A 20,915-nucleotide genomic window follows, 5' to 3' on the forward strand; every position below is an offset into this window, starting at 1 on the left:
TTTATCAAAGTCAGTGGAGCATTGTGATGAAAGCTTTGTGAGGTAATTTCAGCCATGACTATAGCCAGGGTCCATGCAAAGTGGTTAGTTTTCTCTTTTATTTTTAATGAAAATTCTCCCCAGCTATTTTGGTTCACAAGGTCTGAATATAGCTTTAAACTTTACTGTTTGGGCGGGGCTGCGAGAATTAGAATCAGCCAAAAGTTGTTTAGTATGCTGAGAATTTGACCAGGCATCAATCTAGCAGCCGTGTCCCTGGAGACAGACTCTCCATATTTGTTCTATCCAGTTTTCATTTGGAAACTGATTGACTCAGTGCCTCCCCATCCGCCATAATCACCAAATAATTTACCTTGTTGTTATCAAGAGGCAGATAATGGAAAAGAAAATAAATCCCAATCTCAACTTTGTTAGCCCAGAACATTACAATCAAATGCTCGGGTTGTTTGTTTGGGAATAAGAAAGGAAGAAGGAAGAAAATAGTCCCTGTGTAATACACATTTGTGTGATTGCTTCTGTGGTTTCTTACCTGTGTTCTGTGTCTTCGTGCCCAAATGGCTTCAGACACCTAAGGCCAGTCATTTCTTTACAATAACCTAGCACATTACTGTAAATGGCACAGCTGAGACCAGATATGATGTCCTCTGCTACTCACAGAATGAACACAGCCCATTGCCTATGCATTTACAACCTCCAGGTACAGCACATGATATACTATTGACATTAACTCACTACCACTGTAAATGGACCACAGTAAATACATTCATGATTGCAGCACAATAGCCTTGCGTCACAGCGTGATGGATGATTCGCCATCAAAATTCTTTTTGATGACAGATTTGCTCCAATAGTTTTTATGCTGCACCATTGGGAGGCAGACAGCAGTGACAATAAAAAACACAAAGCATGCATCAGTACTACACTATTCACTATGAGCAGTCATGTGTCAATTAACATGATTTTAATTCGTGTCATTGATACACTGATACGTTGCTCGTCAAAGGCATCCTGTTTCTTGTATAAACGCTGATGTGGAATTACATTTTCAACTGTGAAAAGTTTCAACAGTCTATAATTATTCTGAGATTGGATGATGAAATTCACACCATCACTGCAGATATAATGTATTTTGGTGTCGTCAGGTGCACAGGTGAGCATGTGGAAACAGAAAAAACAGCTTTAAGTTAGTCTGGAAATCCTCCTTTCCTCAGCACACACCTGACACACAAACAGATCCGAACAGCAGCATTTTCTTGCCACTTTCTTAGGTTTAATATAGCACATTCATAACAGGCACCAGACATTTCAAAACACATCATTGAGTGTTGACTGAAAACCCAGTAATATATTTTCACCTTTATATAAGGCTTGCGTAACATGCTGGGTTTCATTATTTTAAAAAGTACTTCTTTTTTTTTTTTTTACAAAAGAAGAAATAATTTCCTCTCTTACATCGTCACTTTCTCCTACACATTTTAAACTAACAGAATATTTCAATCCATTAGCAGAAATACTTGTTGTAACACCATTAACTAACAAGCACTGACGATAGTATTGCTTTCTCCCACTCATACCTCTGGCTGTTGTATCTGTAATTGAACTCTGGTCCTCTGCTGCTCAACATTCCTGACCATTCTGCCATTGACAACTATGCATTTCAGTGCAGTGTAGGGAGGAAGGTCAGAGGGAGAACATACTGTAAGCCTATCAATGAGCAAACCACTGTCAAAAGATATTTCTTCAGGTCCTTATGGCAATCTGTCTTGGATTTGTTATGGATCTGGCTCAGTTTTGCGAATGTAAAATGCAAAGAACTAATATGAAATGCCAAAATGTAAACTTACCACTCAGATTACAGTGCTTGAATAAAGTATGTAGTTCACAACTCCAAATAACAAGCCTGTTTTTAGGTGGAGTAACAATTTATACTGTTTGAGTACATTTGTGTAATGTGCCGAGTCTTATTGGAAGCCTGAATGCTTATTACTTCATTTTGCTCAATCTTTACAACATGTATTTTTAATCATGCCTCGTTTCCAACAACACTGGCCAAGTTAATAGCACTGCAATATAATTATTACATGAGTCTGTAGATGGCCGAACACACACAGAAGGTACATTTAGCCTTAAGCTTTGCTGTCATTCACACCAAAAGAGATGTATAAATTTGACTCAACAGAAACACACACAACTGGAAAACAGGAAGGCAAAATCAATTCCAATCACCAGGAACCTGGCCTAACACTAACTGTGAGGTACTGAGTCACTTGCGGTAACTGTGTAAAGCTGAGGCCGACCACATTAGAGTGAAAATAAATAACATTTTCCGTCTGGCTTTAAGGAGATCTACAGAGTCTGCCTCCCCAATCTTTAACAGACAGACCACTCTAATGCAAGGGAGAATTGTTCAGGCTTCCTGGTGGCATGCATTGATAACAATCACCTTGCATGGCAGTGTTCATGATTCCATGTGATATCACAAACAGGATGATGTTAATCCCAGTACCATGCAGGGCTTAAAGTTTTCAGGCAGCATGCCTGAAATCAGGAAGTTTTAAATTCATTTGTACACATTTACTCCTGGATAACGTTTGAGAATGACAAATATTTCTTGCTTTAATCCTAGTAACATGTCATATGCTGTCTGCACCTAAATACCACCTCCCAAGGATTAAACAGAACACCCCTGGACTAGTCGCTAGTGTGTTATCAAGATCACCTGAATGTCTTTGGACTGTGAAAGCGATCCACAGCAACAGAAACCAACACAGATAGTGGGAGAACATGCAAATTTAGCACAGACAGGGTCAGTTCTCAAATAGAGACCCTCTCGCCGTGGGATGCTAGTGCTAATTACTGAGAGGCTACAGCATCTGTCATATTTCGCTCAAGCGAAATGTCTGTTTTGTCATGACTGAGGAGCAACACATTTACAGACATCTTTTTGTTTGAGTCCATCTCTAAGATTGGGAGTTGCAAAGAAGCTACTCTGTTTAATGTTTAGATAAAGTTGAGAGTCATCAGCATAGATGTGTGAAGAAAATGAAAGCCATCATCCTGGCTGGAACCATCACAAACGGGGATGTTTGATGTGTAAAATAGGATGTGCACGTCCCAGGACAGGATGGCTCAGAACATCATCAGAACATCACCGGTGATATTGGTGAGGTGAATTGCCCACACAGAGCCTGAAGAATATTAACGGACCATACAAGACCAAGCAACAGCCTGTTCACCCTGCTGCTGACTGGCAAGAAGTACCTCCTGCCGGACCACCAGATTACAGAGCAGCTTCTTTCCTCAACTCCTCAATCCTCCTTCACCACAGAAAAAGTCATTTTTATTAAGTACACTGTTGCCCATAAAGTTGGAATAAAATGTTTTTTACCTCTTCTCATGAAATGATTGTGACAATGTGATTTATTCTTGATAAATAAAGTGTATATCTTCTCAACTTTATTGATCAAACTCTTAAACCACAATTAACCTTTGCAAACTGTGTATTCAGGCTTTGACAAAATTGGGGGTATTGAACAATTATTCCAACTTTATGGGCAGCAGTGTAGTAGAATGGGACTATAACTCTGTACAGTAAATGATCCTTGTACCTTGTACCTTGAATTCACAAATTATCTCTCAAAGCAAGAGATAAAGAATGGTATCCAGCCCAGAACAGGAGTTCATTGTGCATTAAGGTCATACTTTTTCACATATTACACCTCCAGTCACTGCTTTCCCATTTGATGAACATTCGTCTACAGTCATTGTTCAACACCATATAACTGTCGGCATGTGTCTGTGCTCTTAAAACTTTTAGAAAAGCGTCATGCATTAAAAGCAACTTCACCTTCGATTTATTATAGATATTCCAGCAGTACACCTAAAGCACAAACAGTTAAGACTGACAAGTTTTTGGAGCAACTGCAATGTTTTGTGTTATGTTTAAAAGTTTAGAGAGCACAAAGGACAAAAATGCTAAAATAATTAAATAACACTGAAATCTGTCAAGAGTATTAACTGTCCTTCAACTTTCTTTTCATTAAGAGATTAGGAAATGGCTCATCTTTCTATATAGAATGGTATCTGCTGACGAGTGAAGGGCATTTATTATGAAAAATGTGTTGACGCAATCTACTAGCTCGCAAGACACCCACACACCCACACCTCCCCATGCACGCACACGCTCACACACAGTACTGACATTGTCATTGAAGCTGGTCATCTTCTTTGAACAATAAGTGAAGAAACGTAGTAGTTTGTACATGACTCCATATGGAATGCCCTATCATGCAACAAATGACATTGAACGGCCTTATAAAGTTGTTGTTGTATCAATCCATTGCTATTTAGACATTAAGCAGACATAGGGTGGCATCAGCAGTCATTTGGAGACATTTTACAGGGTAAATGATGCATTTAGGTGCCACGGTCACTCTTCTTTTAGGTCTGCTTTGGGCTCCATCAACTCTAGAAGAAAAGATATCTGGATTTCTAGCTGCAGGGTGTTTTTCTTTATGAGCTAGTAGCTAATCTTTGTCTGTGTTTAATAAGAGTGGCTCCTACTCACAGTAAATATGTGGGTCGTAAAACCAAAATAAAGAGCTGAAACAGCCTAAAAAGAGCTGTAAAGCTGCAGAGTTTAGTATTAATTCTCCATGATTTTGCCACCATGAGCAACACATCTACATTAAGCATTCTTTTTTGAATGTTAATATCAGAAACATTTATTCAGGTTTAGGAAAGTTTCCAAAAAAGCTTCATTTCATAATATTTAAAATGGCATGTATGCATTATTCCAGTCCAATTTGCAATTTAAGGGTTCAATAACTTTGATATTAATGACTTGTAATTATGCCAGCAATCATTTTGTGAGTCAGTATTATACTCTTCAAATGCAACACGATGCAAGGAACCATTTGAAGGATTTGTCTTCACGGTGAGTATAGATAGCTTTCTAATCAATCCTCTGTTGGCTCAGATGAGCATTACGTGGCAGGGGAGGCAGACCTAGACATCTGTCGGGATAAATTTTTCATAAGAAAGCCCTCCTTATGGGCATACCCCATCCAATAGCGTATGAAAAATTTACCACAATCAGTGAAATGAAGCTGAGCAATCAGCAAGAAATGAGTTGAAGGTGCAGACTGTGGTCCTGCATGTGAGAAAAGGGCCAACCAAAGCTCTTTGACATACATGCAATTGGGGACCTGCTGCAGCAACACAGAGGCTGGCTGCAGATGTCTTACACATTCCTGTGCTTTGATCACTGCCTCTTCTTGACTAGGTCCATTCCCCACTTTGTGTTTTCCTTTTATTCTGCCCCTCCAAACCCATTTCCTCTCTCTATTTCTGTAAAAACACAGCTGGGTCATTCTTCTCATTCCACTTCTTATTCTCATTTTTTCATGCTTCACGCTTAATGGCTTCATTATACTTAAGAGAAGACACGTTTTTGGATAAGCTGCATCATATTTGTCACAGGCTAGTTGTATTTTTTTCAGGCTTGTCTCCTGTCACAAGATAACCTTGGTATGTTAAATGGAGCAACAATAGTTCTTTCCCAGATGAAATTGCTATGTGACAGTGTCTTTTCTTATCACTTTTTCTTGTCTTTGTCTGTCTTCAAAGACACGTCAACGCTGCAGTCAACTGTAGTTTAACCCTGGGATTAGTTTTAGCTGCCATGTACTTTATCCTACTGTGATGATGTGGACATTAGCTCTGTCACACAAAATGTAAACTGACAGGGTGTGATCAGCTTTTTTTTTCTGAACATAAATCCTTGTCTTTCAGTTTAGGTTGTTGGTACACATCCAAATGTAATTAGAGGACTTTTGAACGAAAGGCCACCAAATGAAATGTAATTTTGCAACACCCCTCATTACTGGACAAATGATTACAGTTTATCAGTGTTAGGACCATGGCATTTAACTTGTGCCAGACATCTGAAGTGTGTTTGTTGAACAAACTGAGTACAATATTAGAGAAGTGACATTACTACAAATGGTGAATATCATTTTTTAAAAATGTTTTTTCAATATTGTAACAAATATTACTTTTGCTAGGTTTTGAACTGAGCCTATCTGTAAAAAAAATATATGTTCTATTTACCTTCGACTTCATCTTGGACTATGGATTGAATATTAAATTGCTTGTAAGTAAGCTGTAAACACAACACTGACACATCACCTTTTAAGTTGGTATGGCGAAGTTGTCAGCCAACAGTTGTTTATTTACACATCCAACAGTTATGGAGCAACGTTATCAATCATTTATCAACCATCTTGGGAACTTAAATTCAATATTCACTCTGGTTTTGGTTTTGGGTTTGGTCTCAACCAACTTCTGAGGGAAATATTTAAAAATATTGATTACAGTCGCTCTGAAGTGTCAGAATACATTTCTTAAGCCATCATGATTCCATAGCTGTAAAAAAAAAAAAAAATTTCTGCAACTTTGATAATTGATAATTCATTCTAGTTATTTTTTAGGTAATTGCACAGCTTTAGGGTCTGCACCATTGGATGGACTAAACAATACATTTTAAGACGGAACTTTCTAATGGACATTTTTTGCGTTTTTGTGGCATTGACCAAAGGCTTAAAGTAGATAAATGAATAGTGGAAATAACTGTTAGTTGCAACACTTGTAGCAGGCATAATAGGAGTAAAAATGAACAAACTCCTATAACTTATGTGGTTGGATGAGGCAAAATCAGTGAATTAAAAATGTCCAGTCTAAGAAATCTGTCCATTGATTTTATGCTACAACAGAATTTATCTCCCCTTATGAAATATCATGAAATTTTGAAAATAGACGCATGGGATTCCCTGTTATCGGCAACTTTGACGAGTCAAAATAGGAATCCATAAACCTCTCTTGACAGTGCATTAAAGTGGTCACATCCCCATGATTGATTAGACATCCAGCTGACAGATACCCAGCGATTGTTTACTGTGGTGGACCCTGGCAACGACTGGGCGTTTATTGCTGTCTGGTCCAGCAGTATTTCAACATTGTATCTCACTCCTCAGAGCCATCAGCAAGCAGGTTCACAGCACCCACACACTTCCAAGTAAGCATTACTGGTTTTCTTACTAAACACAGCAACACAGCCATGCTATGTTTGCCTGTGCTGTCACCTCTTCAAACTGATGTTTTTGCTTGCAGGTATATTACAGAGAGAGTAAGGAATGTCACTCTGGATAATTTATGGGTAATTATCCGTCGCACTTTGACGATCATTTTCGCTGAATTCCCTTCAGGTTTGTAAGTACTCAAACTGCTGTTTGCCATGTTGGTATTTGGAAAATGGATTATCACTTCAGTAGCATTTGTAGTTTGTGTATTTTATATTACATACAAGAATTTTGAATATCAGTGCATCGTTTTTCCCCCCCTAATCTTGTATCTTGTATTCATTATCCAAAACACAGCTATTTTTGCACAAGTGCTTCTTGAATTTTAAAGCCCTGAAGGGGGAAGATGCCTTTTGCTGCTATCAGGTGCTGCTAAAAACTTTTCACTCGCTCCTACACCTCATTATCCATTCAAATCACAGCAGCACATCAGGTGAGAGTGACTGACAACAGCTCAAGATAGAAACCACAAATATTCGATGATACCGGTGACATCTTCCCCACCAGGAGTCTTTACATCAGAAAGAATCAATGTCAGACCGACAGAGCATCGCTTTCCCTCACTGCAGTTTTTGTAATGTGTGACAACTTCATGTTTTCAATGACCCATGCTTTGGACTTTATCAAGAGCGAGGCATGGACGAGTACACAGACAGAACATCATTATTTTCCCCTTTTTCAGCTGTTTCGTTGTCCAGCAAAGACTTCTGTGTTTCTCTGAAGGTAACTGCATTTGTTATGTTTGGAGACATTTTGATTTTCCAGGTATCTACTTAGAAGGCTGGTAAACAAAGACATTTTTGGGGGTATCAGTTCTGCTTGAGCTGCGTGAGCAAGTAAGAAAAAAAAACTGCATTTCAACCAGCCGTCATCAGCTGTCAAGAGTGGGAGGATGTGCTCATTGAATTACTCCACTTCTGCTGCTGCATTCAATAAAGAGTGACTCAAGCTTAGAGCATGGTAGTTGGTTTGATACATTTTTTTAAAATGAATATGGTGTAAATGAGGCTGTGGGTGAGATAGTATTCTCTTATTCTCCTACAGTCACATCTGTTCATTTCCTTCGGCTCACATGGAACCAACAGGTCCTGATGATGTCATGGCTCTCTGCATCATTAATATTGAAAGGTCATTTCCCCTACTTGGAAGTCGTGTCTATCACTTGCTGGGTTCAATTTCCAATTTGCCACAAGACTGCCTGGGTCATTCTTACTATTTATCTGGGAAAAGACTGCCTAACAGTGTTATAAAATTCCAGTGGAAATTAGCTGACGACTTCCTTTATTGTGTTCTATGGAGCCCCTGACTCAGACGGGCGGCATAATGTACCATCTGCTGCTTCCCTATACTATAGTCAGACCAAAGACATATATTTTAGACGTATATTTTAAATTGATTAAGGGAGATACTGATGCTCAAAATACTGAAATATCACACATATCACAAAAAATTACGTTGAATAAACTATACTACTTTGTATTAAAAACTTGCTTTGATTTATACCAACCAATTCATACCAACTACACATGTACATGTCTTGTTTCTTATATAAGTGACATAGTCTGCTTCCACTATTTTGGCATGTTACAATACAATAACATACTCCATCCACAACTAACTCCAAAATTATAGTTTCATAGTTTTCTTTCGGCTGTTTTGTAATGGTTTAATTAGGAACCTTAGGCTACAGTGCTACTTTTTTAGGCATAATTAATTTAAAAACCTCAAAGAAGTCTCAATTTTTATCAACCCAAATCCCCCTATGCATCCTTTTTTTTTTAATTAAATTTCTATAACAATTTCACTTGGAAATGTGTCCTGGCTATGAGACACTCTACAAAAGTCTGAGCTATGGACATGGGAGATAGAATTATTTCTTTAATAATTTACAAACAAAAGCTCAACTTTTGTACAGTCTGTATATATAAAGATGTACTTATCCAGCGAAAAAAAAAAAAAAAAGAGAAAAAAAACCTGTGGCACACAGATGTCCTCAGAGCTCCTTATTAAAAATGAAAGCCATATAATGTACAGTCTGATGTTAGATACTGTAAACTGTATGCAGCTCTTCAGTGCAAGTAAAAATGTGACTGTGTGCATGTTTAGCGCTTACCCCCAACAAAGTGGAGACCGTACTGCATTTTTGAAGCGCATGGGCATCTTTATAGCATGCTTGGTTCAAAAGCTTTGGAGGCTGTCTGAACCAGTGACTCATTACAGCTTTGAAATGCATTATGTTTCATTTTGCTGCATCCTCCACATTCTTCACCTTCCTTTTAGCCCGAATCCCACTTGGAAAGCCAGAAATTAGGCCAGTAGCTCCCAGGAGAATTTTGGAATAAAACAAGGTTTCTAGAATAGTGCGTACACTGTGAGCGACAACTGTATTTGCAGTCGGTGGTCTGTTTTTAATTGCATTTCTGTCAGTAATCATTGGTTGTGTAAAAATGATTATGGACATGCTATTGTCTCCCTATCTGTGAAACATATCCAGCAGCAGAGGTAACACAATCACAAACAGGATTGCAGGGAGAGCAGAATCAGCTAATCATATACTACTTTTCTTTGTTTTTAATATTGTCAACAATGCTGTTTCCCAGAAATGTCAACATCGCCTCTCCAAGTGGAAGTTTTGCTCTGCAACAAATATGTTTGACTTCCCTCTCAGACTAAATACAAAGTTTGAGATGAGCGCTTTTGGATCTAAGTTTCATAAACTGCACTGCACTGTAAAAGGGAAATAAATTTACTATCAAAGGTTACTCGGTGCCCCAGCAACACGCACAGGAGCATGCCATTCACTTACTTCCATCCTTCCTGGTCCAAAGGCCGAGGCGAGGTAGGCCTACCACGCAGACTGATTACAGCCCAACAGAAGGCAGAAGTCTGACACCATCATCTGAACCAGCAGGTGGAGCTCAACAGACTGCCAACAATGAGTTAGCAGCACTTGACTCATGAGAGTCGCGACCTCCTCAACAGTCCAATCAGGTGGCAAGGCTGCCGTCTGAAGCCATGACATCACTGTCCCAGCACCGAACTGTGAACATGTCTGATACGTCCTCCCATGGGACTTTTTGATAATTCACTGCGATAATGTATGTTTCTTTCAACCTCTGCAAGAAAGTCACGGTGAATGACCGCTGTCGAGGATAATCATTAGTGTTACTGGCCTGTTGGCTTTCCTGTCCTCCCCTTGGGTATTGTTGTGGAAGAGTGACGCCTACATTGGACGACACTCACTTCTAATCATGAAGGTACAAGGTCTTACTCGGAAAGGGAGAGCCTGCAGATGACATCATGTAGCTCCATGGACAGCTGTCAGGATGAGTCAGGTGAATGTGGGCAGAATGAAAGTCGCTGTGTTCCTTATGTCAGGGAACAAAATGCTCCTGCAGTGAGGGAGCTTCCAATTTACTCAACGTCAAAGTATGAATAACTACTTTGACAGGAAGCTATAATGTACAGTAACTTCCACATCTGTGAAACAATAGATAATGACACTATGGTGCGAGAGGCTCACCTGTGGCTGTAATCATGAATCTTATCAGCACGGGTCAGTGCTATGACTGCCATTTCATAAGACATTGTGTTTCCTAAACGGAAATATAAAACTTATTGACAGAGTCGCTGAGCAGAAAGCTCAGAAATAAACATTTAATCACATGAAACATAGATTTTATATTTCACAGCACTTAACATTATGATTGCAAATGCAAAAATAACATATTCACCATCTTTTCCTCTGTTTTTGATCCATCATAAAGCCACGACACACTACAGATTTGCATGTGCTCAATTATACATTCAGTGTGTGACAAACATGTGCACTCCCTCATAATGAGAAGGAATTATTTATAGCATGCTGTGCTCTTATCATTTGTCGGGCCCAACAGGTACAAAAAGATTGAAGGTCAAGGACACCCAAACTTGTCCTCCCAGCAAGCTGTTACTTGGACAAACATTCATCATTTAAGCGCCACATTGCACCACATCAAATCCCTCTTCACCACAGAGTATTAATGGGATAAACAAATCTCTGCAACACAATGTAAGTGGCAGGTCCTCTTGTTCTTGGCTGAAATATTACACACAAGATAGTTTACTGATATATCTCCGTTTGCAGGGATTTAATATTCCTATTTAATGCATGACCCTTGTGTTTTGGCATGGTCAAAACTCAATGGAGAAAACAATTACTTTGCAATTTATTATTGCATAAAAAATATTCAGGAGTGTCTTTCCGGAAGATAATTATATTCCGAGGCCTTCATTAAGAGCTTCATAAGTACATTTGTAGGCTCATTCTCTTCAGGACTGTAATTCATGCTGCACTGGTGAAGCTTCTTAATTAACACCTACTCCAGCCAACAAATAGAAGTGTGTTAGTTGTACTTGCCTGCAGAACAAAACACCATTGTTGTTTGCAATGTTCTCTGTGTCCACATCCTTGAACTGCCGATGACTGTCTCCTGTTTAGCATTTTTCTATATAATATGAATTATCTGCTCATACTGCTTTGTCATATTTGCGACTAGACTTATCTTGAATCAATGTTACTGAGCACATACACTAAATGAAAAGGTGCAAAAAAAAGATGCAGAGTGTAGAAATGTAATTAACCTTACCAACTGTCAGACCCCTTTCAGTTACTGTATACAACATGAGGTAAAATACCACTGTTTAAAGAGACAGTGTATCCGGTGTGTGTGTGTTTGTGTGTGTGTTTGTGTAAGGTGGAAAAGTGAGGCGGGAGGGGCGGCACCTGGTCTCTTTAGATAATCTATTTATGGCTTTCACACTTCATTAGACTCAAACTAAAATATCTAGGCTCTTGAGCGTGTTTATCAAATGTCTCAATGTTATCAGTCACAGCTGCAACAAACCATAAAAGTGTGACTACTGCATACTGATCATAGCTCGCATCATTTTTCTTGACCTTGAAATTGTAGAATTTGTGACATCTGCCTGCCGTCTCTGGCCAACTGAATGAAAGTCTTTGCTGAAATGTCAGTGCTGCTGTAGTAGGATGTTTATTACACATTAATAAAATATGAGAGACCGAGGCCACAACCTGCTCACCTGTGTGTGTGTGTGTGTGTGTGTGTGTGTGTGTGTGTACACCTGATGCTGCATTGCTGCATATGCTGACTTTGGAGCACAGTCTTTCTTTGGGGTTTTCTGTTGAATTTGCTAAACAAACTTGAGCTCAGCGACTAAAAACAAACAAGCAAAAAAAAAAATATATATAATTGTCAATAGGCATGGGATAAATGCAATAGTGCATAATTTCTAAGATGGTTTAAAAGAAGGCTCTCATTTACTAAAAGGGAAGAAAGGGAACAGAATATATATGAATATATAAATAGTTTTAAAGTCTCTAAAGTCCAGACTTTGAATGGACTAACAAGAAAAAATAAGGTAACTTCCAAATGACTCAGCTATCATTTACAAAATATGACACATTTTCTGTCATCATAACTGTATGTGAAGTAAAAATATTTTAAAGATGACAGATTTTTTCTCAAAATTTCTCAAAGTGGATACATATTGCTTGAGAATTAAACCCTCACACCAAATTTTTTTATTGTGGTAAACAAGAAAAGCAGTGTTGTGGGAGTAAAATGTACATATTATATATATATATATGTATATATATATAAAATAAGTTGTTTTTATTCATTTTAAGTCCAGGTTATGACATGGCACTGCTGTTAAACAATTGAATTCGGCCACAACATCACAAAGAATTTAAATGTTGTAACGTGGTGTTTTGTGAGCTGCCTTGTAATCAAAAGTGTGATTATCTGATTTCACAATCACAACTTAAACGTCAAGCTCCCACATGGTCAGCTCCCTCCAGCCTTTGTCATTCCCTCTTCAAATGAGGGTAAGAGTGGTGTCCCACAGCTGGGCTTAGTGGAAGCGATCATTAATCCTTATATGGACACATACAGTGAGTGCCACGCCCAGGACACCTCCTGGTTCTCGGGCTTGCTGTGGCCTGTGGTCGCCCTGCCCCGCTCGCTGCCAGGAAGTTCAGGAACTCGGTCACCGCCCCAGCCCCCCTCCGCCTCATCCATTGTTGGGAAATAGTCTGCGACACCGAAACAAGCCTCACCGAAACTTTTCAGGTAACTAACCTCTCGTTAAGCCGCTCTCAAATCCTCTACTTTTCGATATATTATTCGAGAGGAAGAACCCTGTTAGGTCGCCAGCCAAGACGATCGCTGGTGAGAGGAGGAGAAGGGAGGAAAACTTTTGAGACAAGGAACTCCGTAATTCTCATTCCTCCATTTTGAACTTTTAAACTCCAGTTTTTCTAGTAGGTCGTTTTCGGTAAGTTCTCACCGTGTAGTTGCTGTAGTCATTTGCACAAAGAAGTTATTACGTGTGGTAATTAACTGAAGCGCCTGTTAACTTTGTTGTTTTAAGTTTTCCGCAGTGTTTTAGCAGGCCAGCGGAGCTAACGGTGATGTTTGTTGTGTCGGCTAGCATTAGCATTAGCGTTAGCAAGGTGCCGTGTTTGGCACACTGTTCGTTAGCAGGTATCGCCCGTTAAGCTAAGTTGGCTCAAACGTTAACGGCGAGCTGTTAATAAGAAAATACCTGATCAAAATCGGTTAACTTTGCCGACGCTGTTTTTTTAAACCCTGTGCAACTATTTAAGTGTTAGTTAACGTTGGTTTAGTTGGGTAAAACCGACGTTAATGTAGGTAGGTAAAGTTAACCACAACAGGTGCAACTTAAGCCACTTAGCGCAAGTGTTAGCACCTAGCTTGTTCTCAGGTGCTCGGTCCTTCCTGCCGTTCCTCCATTATTGTTTAGTGTTATTTCATGTAGGATGTTACTAATCTGGATTGGGTATTTTAATTTTCAACATACACGGTCTCTCCTGGGACAAATAATGTAGCTTGCTAAGAGATCTAAGGGGTTATTTCATGTAGATCACTCGTAATTTACGCCCAAGGACATGTAGCCCAGCAGATAGTTCTGTTCTCAGATGACCAGGTTTTGAAAATATCTGTCCCTGAGACTTTTTCTGCCACACCCATACAGATGTGGCTGTCCCAGCTACCAGGAATAATCCATACAGCCGTTTTTAGATTCACCTCTTTCTCAGATAGAAGAAGGTTCACTGGATGTTGTCCACACTTGAGTGTTTGGGTTACTGTAGTTAATGTAGTTTTTTACTGCATTACACACTACAAAAGAACAGTTTAATTAGTTTATATTGTATCAGGGCGGCCTCAGATGATTCAGCAGTGTGGATCTGAAAAGCTCAGCAAATGAAACCAAAACTATCTGCATTGTTAAACTGCTAGGGGAAATATTTATCTGTGATTTGTGTGAAGTGGCCCTTCGATGTTATAGTTGATGAGAAATGGAGCAGTGATAAGTAATTGTAGTTTAAAGCCTCAGTGAGTTGTAAGGATGTGCCTTAAGATTTTTGTCCGTGATAAAATGAGTTGCAACTGTGCCAGACAGCCTGCATCCATCTTATAAAGTTTAAATGGGACCATAGATCATAAGTTTACATATATCCAAATGCAAACATTAGTCACGATTTTTGAAGGAAGAGAAAAAACTGAAAGCACACCCACCCGATAAATAACGGTCCAATACAACATTAGGTAGTCATCACTCAAATGTTCCTCTGGTGTATTTAATATGTCGGCCTCTTTGTTGACAATGCAGGCTAACGGCTATCCATGACATTGTTCTCATAATACAGCTGACCAACTTTTCAGTTGAAGCCCCTCGGCCCCCAGGGCTTGCTGATTATCCCTGCCCCTCCATGTTAGATAGCTAATCAATGGAGCTGCAGTCACTGCTTGAAAAGAGAAATCGAAATTGGGCCACAGTGTTAATGCGCTCTGCCTTCTGCAGTTATTCTCTGAGGGACGTAGCATTTGCCGGCTCAAGCAAGGACCTTAATATTTTGACTGTTGTACTTTTAGAGTCTAGTTTGAAAATCATAAAGGAAGCTTTATTTAGCGTCATTTTAAACTTTAATGTCTCTTTTTAAACTTGCTGCATCTTTTATGATTTATGTTTTTATCTTTCAAAGCAAAAGGCTGTCCTCTAACATACAGCCACGATGTATCATATAATATTACATTATATTCAGCCTTTTTGGAAATCAAAGATGCTTATGTTTTATGCAGTTTAAATTGTGTTTCATCATTGCAACTGAAGAATGAAATGGTTTACTTTACTTTACCAATTGTTTTATTTTTTACCTCCAGACTTCCTGACACCATGACAAGCATCAACACAGCTAACATCAACTTTAAATGGGACCCAAAGAGTCTAGAGATCCGTACTCTGGCAGTGGAGAGGCTCCTGGAGCCCCTGGTCACCCAGGTAAAGTAATTAAAGAACAAATTGTGCATTTTTATTTAGATTGATAGGACATGCTTGGATAGTTCATAGCTGGGGTGTTGGTGACACAAATAATTTCAATATGATGCTAAAGCTGAGTTGATATTAGTGTAAAATAGGACCTCTTCATCAGCTATATATATTTTTTTGTAATAACAAGTGCCATATTATGTCAGGCATACTAAATTAAACATTTTTCCTTGCGTCATCCGTTCAGTATCTTTATATTGTGTCAATTCATTCTACACAAAAACAAATAACTAGCATTTGCTGGAACGTGAAAAGAGCAGTGTCACTGGTTTTATGTGTGAAAAGAGCTTTTGGCATAACTGTAGTCTGCCAAATTCATCTAAGGTCCAGTAGCAGCTGCTATGTTGTGACTGAACTGTTATTGTCCCTGGCATAGGTCACTACTTTGGTAAATTCCAGCAACAAAGGCCCCTCTAACAAGAAGAAAGGACGCTCCAAGAAGGCTCATGTTTTGGCGGCATCAGTGGAGACTGCTACCCAGAACTTTTTGGAGAAAGGAGAAAAGATTGCAAAGGAAAGCCAGTTCCTTAAGGATGAGCTGACTGCTGCTGTGGAGGATGTTCGCAAGCAAGGTATATTGAAAATGCATATTGCAACAGTGTGTGGTTTCTAGCTTGTACAGAGTGCTTCCTAAGATGGGGGGGGGGGGGGGGTTGATAAATAAATCATAAGATATGTGTATATCATCTGCCCTAGTGGAAGACCTTGAAATAAGAATATGTTTTGAGCCTGATAGATTTCCTCTTGCTATGGGTTTTTCAGAGAGACCATTAATAGACTCATTTAATCATGCAAACGGTTCACATTCATATCAAGCTGCACACTGTCGTTGCTTTGCCATCTAACAGGATACAGTTCACCCGCTGTTCCTTAATCCAAGGCATAACACCCAGAAGTGTATGCACTGTTGTAGCCTGGTTAATTAAAGACTTATGCTTTGACCATTTGAGAGAAACAAGGCCGTCATAGTCTATAATTTTTTCATGTGCACCCACTGTGGTTGTTTGTGTCTTATGTTGCTATCCACCACAGTCTACCATTGATCAGGAACTGGAGTATGCTGTATTGTGGAACAGAATCTCAATCTCAATTTCAATTGTAATGTTGGTCTGGAAAGAGACATACTCCACAAATTAGAGCTGGAATTCAGTATTATTGTCTTATCACCTGAGTCATAACAGTATGATTGTGTAATTGTTTTACATCTGAAACGGGGCCATTCTCATTCGCACTGTGGTAATTTTAACCCCATTGTCCAGTCATACATTATATCACTCAGCCTTGCAAAATAATTCCACTCTAGGCTTCCTATTACGATAGAAACCTGCTTTCACCCTTTTGTTTGAGCAGTGTCAGGTCTTTGGCAGGAGCAGGAGCATATACTCAGCCTGATGTATTTTTGATGTATTTCTGTTATCTTGCTCAAACCAGTTGCAAAACGGGTCCCTCCTGGATTTTTGTGTCAACTCCTGAGACATATCAGTTTGTAGCCACAGCAGCTGAAGTTGTCTGTATCGATGATGACAAAATCTAAATGTGTGAATCATACAGCAGGCGGTTCATCTTGTCTATGCAGAGTATTGAGGGAGCGTGGCGGAGGGGATTTTTCTGGCATTCTGTGGGAAAGGTTATCTGCTGGTTAGCTTGGTTGAGTATCAGTGAACTGGTACTCAACCAAGCAAACCATTTGACAGAAGTGACACACCCGCCATCCAGCAAGTCACGCACTCCAAGACCAGATTCAGCCATCATATCACGAGCCAATTAAACTACCATTTGTCTTGCAATAACAGATTCTGTCATCTAACAACCGCACGCGTATGTCTCATTTATTCCTTTTAGCTCGGGATATCTGACTTTGTCTTTTGACACACTAGCACACCATTGACACCAGGGAGCTACGACTTGAGGGTGGCTGTTATCACCTCGTGAAGTGACATCTGTGTCAATGTCTTTTCTCCCCAGATGCCCAGCGAGTTAGATGTCCTCTCCTAGAGCTGTGCTCTGAGTAGTTGGGAGGTAAATGACATGTCGCTAGATAGCCTGTGCAGTGCTCAGTGCCCAGGAATGTTACTGTAGTTGTGGTAAGCTGTCACTGGGCTGGAATTCAGGGACTGTTGTTAGCTGGTGCCTAGGCCTGGCTGTCAGCTATGCCATGCTGCTCAGTAGAGCGTGTGTAGACTGATAATACGGCTATTGAGTAGGGTAACCCCCCCCACACACACACACAACCACCACCACCACGCACACATGCATGCACACACACACACACACACCCTTGGACTCAAAAAGTCTTTTCACCCAGCTGTTTAAAATGGGAGGACATTTTTTGACATGACCATTAAGAATTACAGTGCATGTAGAAGTGGGCCATGTTTTTTTTTTTTTTTTTTTTTTTCAATTATTTGAAATTTTAATGGGTAGTTTTCTCCAGTTAACATTCTCTGAATATTTCAACTCTTTCTCATTTTGTTTATCTTCGGCATTACTAATTTACCATAGGCATTACTAAAATCAATAGACTTTTCATACACTGAGACTTTCTTTACTCAGCCTTCTCTGTCTGCTCTTGTCCTTGCTCTCTCCGTCTTGCCCTTCCCTCCCTGTTTGTGTCTTTGTTGTCCTGCTGTTTGCGGGTCTTATTGTGTGATATACATTTTAATAATTTCACCTTGCACTTGGTGGGCCGCAGGTGAGTGTTGGATAGATGGAAGTTTATTAAAGGAGCACTGATCACTATCTGGCCCCTGAAAATGGCCTTATTGATTTTGTTCACAGGGGGGAATAACAGCCTGAAGGTGTGGACTGTGTTTGAGGTCTGTGTTGTCGATCATTTGCACAATCCGCTTTAGCTATCTCCAAAATGGCCAGAATCTTCATGCGATCTCTGTTCTACAATTTTGCACATCTTTTTTTTTTCTATTTGAAACATTGACAAATACTTGCACAATTCCTTTTTGAAAATACAATTTCCTGACAACCGTAATCATGGAACAAATTTCTATATCAACAATGATACATTTTTAGCTGATATTTAAATCTTATTGTCTCACTGTGAGGATTTGGTGCTGTACTGCTTTCCATACTGTAATAGGGTTTTGGGATAAAGTTTGCAAAGGCTGGAGAACATGCATTGCATGTGTGCACTAGCCGTCACCGTCCCACCGGGGCAAACGCTGCCCTCTGTTGCTGTGCTCACCGAGCGACATGCGACATGTTATACAGTCGTGTTATATTGTACAAAAAAGTAGGAGTTTCCTATCAATGATCTATGAAATCTATAAAAATCTATTTTTGCTAGATGGGGAAGGGTTGTTTTCTTAACATGGTGATATCACTCGAGCTTCAAAAGCTTGCATCGTATCTGAAGGTGTTTTTTTTTTTTTTTTTTTTCCGTGGTTGCACCCATCTAAACCTCTGTTGAATAAGTGACTGTACAGTTTTGTAAAGTACTTGTTGAAGTGCACACATATCGAACTGAAAGTGCCAGTGGTTATGCATGGTGCTGGCATTGGCAAATGTTGAGGGATGTGTGTACTTGCACAACAAGCTGAGTTTCTCACAGGTTGTCAGTTAACTCACCAAGGACGGAGGGGAATGTCTGCTGATGCCTTGTTATTGATGTTTCTCAGTCCAGGCAAGCCTGTAGCATTGCAACATTAGCTTACACTCATACTGATCATACTGAGGGTGCTTTTCAAATGGTCTCTGCTTGTTGCTACTGATTCACATTGACTAGAAAGGGCACATATTTGATGTGTCGAACAGTAAATCTTGATTGTGTTTGATGGTTTTGTTACAGTAGCAAGCAAGCATCTTTATGCATTGTGGTGCTAGCAATGAATAAAAACAGTTTTAAAACTATGAAGATCATTCTTCTCCAAGGATTTGTTTCCATAATACACAAAATAAGTAATGACAGACTTCTTAATTTTGTTGTAACCTCATCAGATATTCTTATTTGACAAGCGATTACTGGAGTGCTTCAGTGAAAACAGATCCATGTAACCACTACTTGCTGGATGTTTATTCAACATATCGTAATTTAAAAAAAAAAAAAAAAAAAAGTGAAGTTATGCAATATTTGACCTTCTGAAAAGACTTCATCTGTATACAGTTAAAGCCTGTACTCCAATGTTTTCTAAACTACTGTTTTGTTGCTTGCTTACTAGTTTTCTAAGAACATTTATACACTATAGCCATGGCACAAACAGCTGAGCTTGGTGTGGATTGGAAGCGTGGAGGAATGACTAGCTCTATTAGATCATGATGTTGTCATGAAGATTAAGGAATGTGGTTGAACTGTTATTACCTGAACACATTAACTGCACACAAACCCCTGTTTCTAAAGCGAATGTGGCAATTGCTGACTTTGAGTTAATTTTACATTGACAAGCCTGTACTTGGTGGTGAGTCATGCTGGCAGTAATGCAGGCGGCATCAATGCAATTCCATGGATAGATCTGTACATACAGAGACGCTGATTGACTCAAGATGCTGCAAATTACGTCTGCTCAAGTTGAAAATGTCTCATCTGGAATGAAAATATGTCGTTACTGAGTTGCATGACTCAATGAATGCAAAGAGACGGGCAGAAAGGAGTTGGTCTGGAGGAAAATAAGAGAAATTGGAGTTCCTGATAGATTTGGAAATCAGTCTGTCTGAGCTGTCACACATACAGTTCCCTTTTGTTCTCGCAGCAGACATCAGTCGGGGAGCTCATCCATTGGCTGCTTGTGGCCAGAACACACACACAACATTCCAGTGGTCAAAGCCAAGAAGTCACTTAAGTTTATATCTAAATACAGCTTGCTCGTTATCTTAGAGTGAGAGGGAGTGCACTGACGCTTTGACTTTGAACCAAAAAAACATCCCACGGCTCTCGGCTCTACTCTGCACCGCCCACATAGCCACTTTATAAGATTTAGTTGATATTGCTATTCATTTTTCAGTGTTGCGCTTTTGTTTCATGAAATACCACGCCCCATACCATTTTGTTACGTCCCTACTGCTGTTCTCTCTGAAAGCGTCCATAATTGTATAAAACTGCTTACCCTGTTCAGTTTTGTGGTAGCTGGAGTCAAATCCAGAAAACCGCATCTTTTTAAGCAGTGCTGTCTACAGAGAGGGGCTGCTCTTTATATACACGGTTGTCATAGACAAAGTATTTAGCAAGATGGTAACAACTGATGAGCATGGACTGCTGCTAAATTAGCATTCAGTTGTCTTTTTTCCAGAGCACACGTCGTCACAGGCAGAAATGTATTCATGTAGCTGCTTGTCATCTGTTTTTGCTTCAGTCTCTATAGAGCTGTTCCACGTCGTAGGAAAACGGACAAGATAAGTACTTGTCTTCTTGTT

The 20,915-nt window shown here is 39.5% G+C and overlaps 1 protein-coding gene across 2 annotated transcripts in view; it reads left to right on the forward strand.

Moving 5' to 3' along the window:
* The first annotated feature begins 13,201 nt into the window (after positions 1–13,201).
* The window catches only part of ctnna1 (catenin (cadherin-associated protein), alpha 1), a 79,356-nt gene continuing 71,642 nt past the window's right edge, over positions 13,202–20,915 (forward strand). Inside the window, exons 1-3 of one of the 2 annotated variants that reach the window (XM_070836458.1) lie at positions 13,202–13,273; positions 15,383–15,506; positions 15,931–16,126. In XM_070836458.1, coding sequence (XP_070692559.1) covers positions 15,402–15,506; positions 15,931–16,126 — 301 coding nt within the window. In that variant the 5' untranslated portion in view covers positions 13,202–13,273; positions 15,383–15,401. The remainder of the gene's footprint in view (positions 13,274–15,382; positions 15,507–15,930; positions 16,127–20,915) is intronic. The other variant, XM_070836459.1, reaches the window with a different exon arrangement.

This window comes from Pempheris klunzingeri, chromosome 9 (assembly GCF_042242105.1).
Source record: "Pempheris klunzingeri isolate RE-2024b chromosome 9, fPemKlu1.hap1, whole genome shotgun sequence".
NCBI classification, from domain to species: domain Eukaryota; kingdom Metazoa; phylum Chordata; class Actinopteri; order Acropomatiformes; family Pempheridae; genus Pempheris; species Pempheris klunzingeri.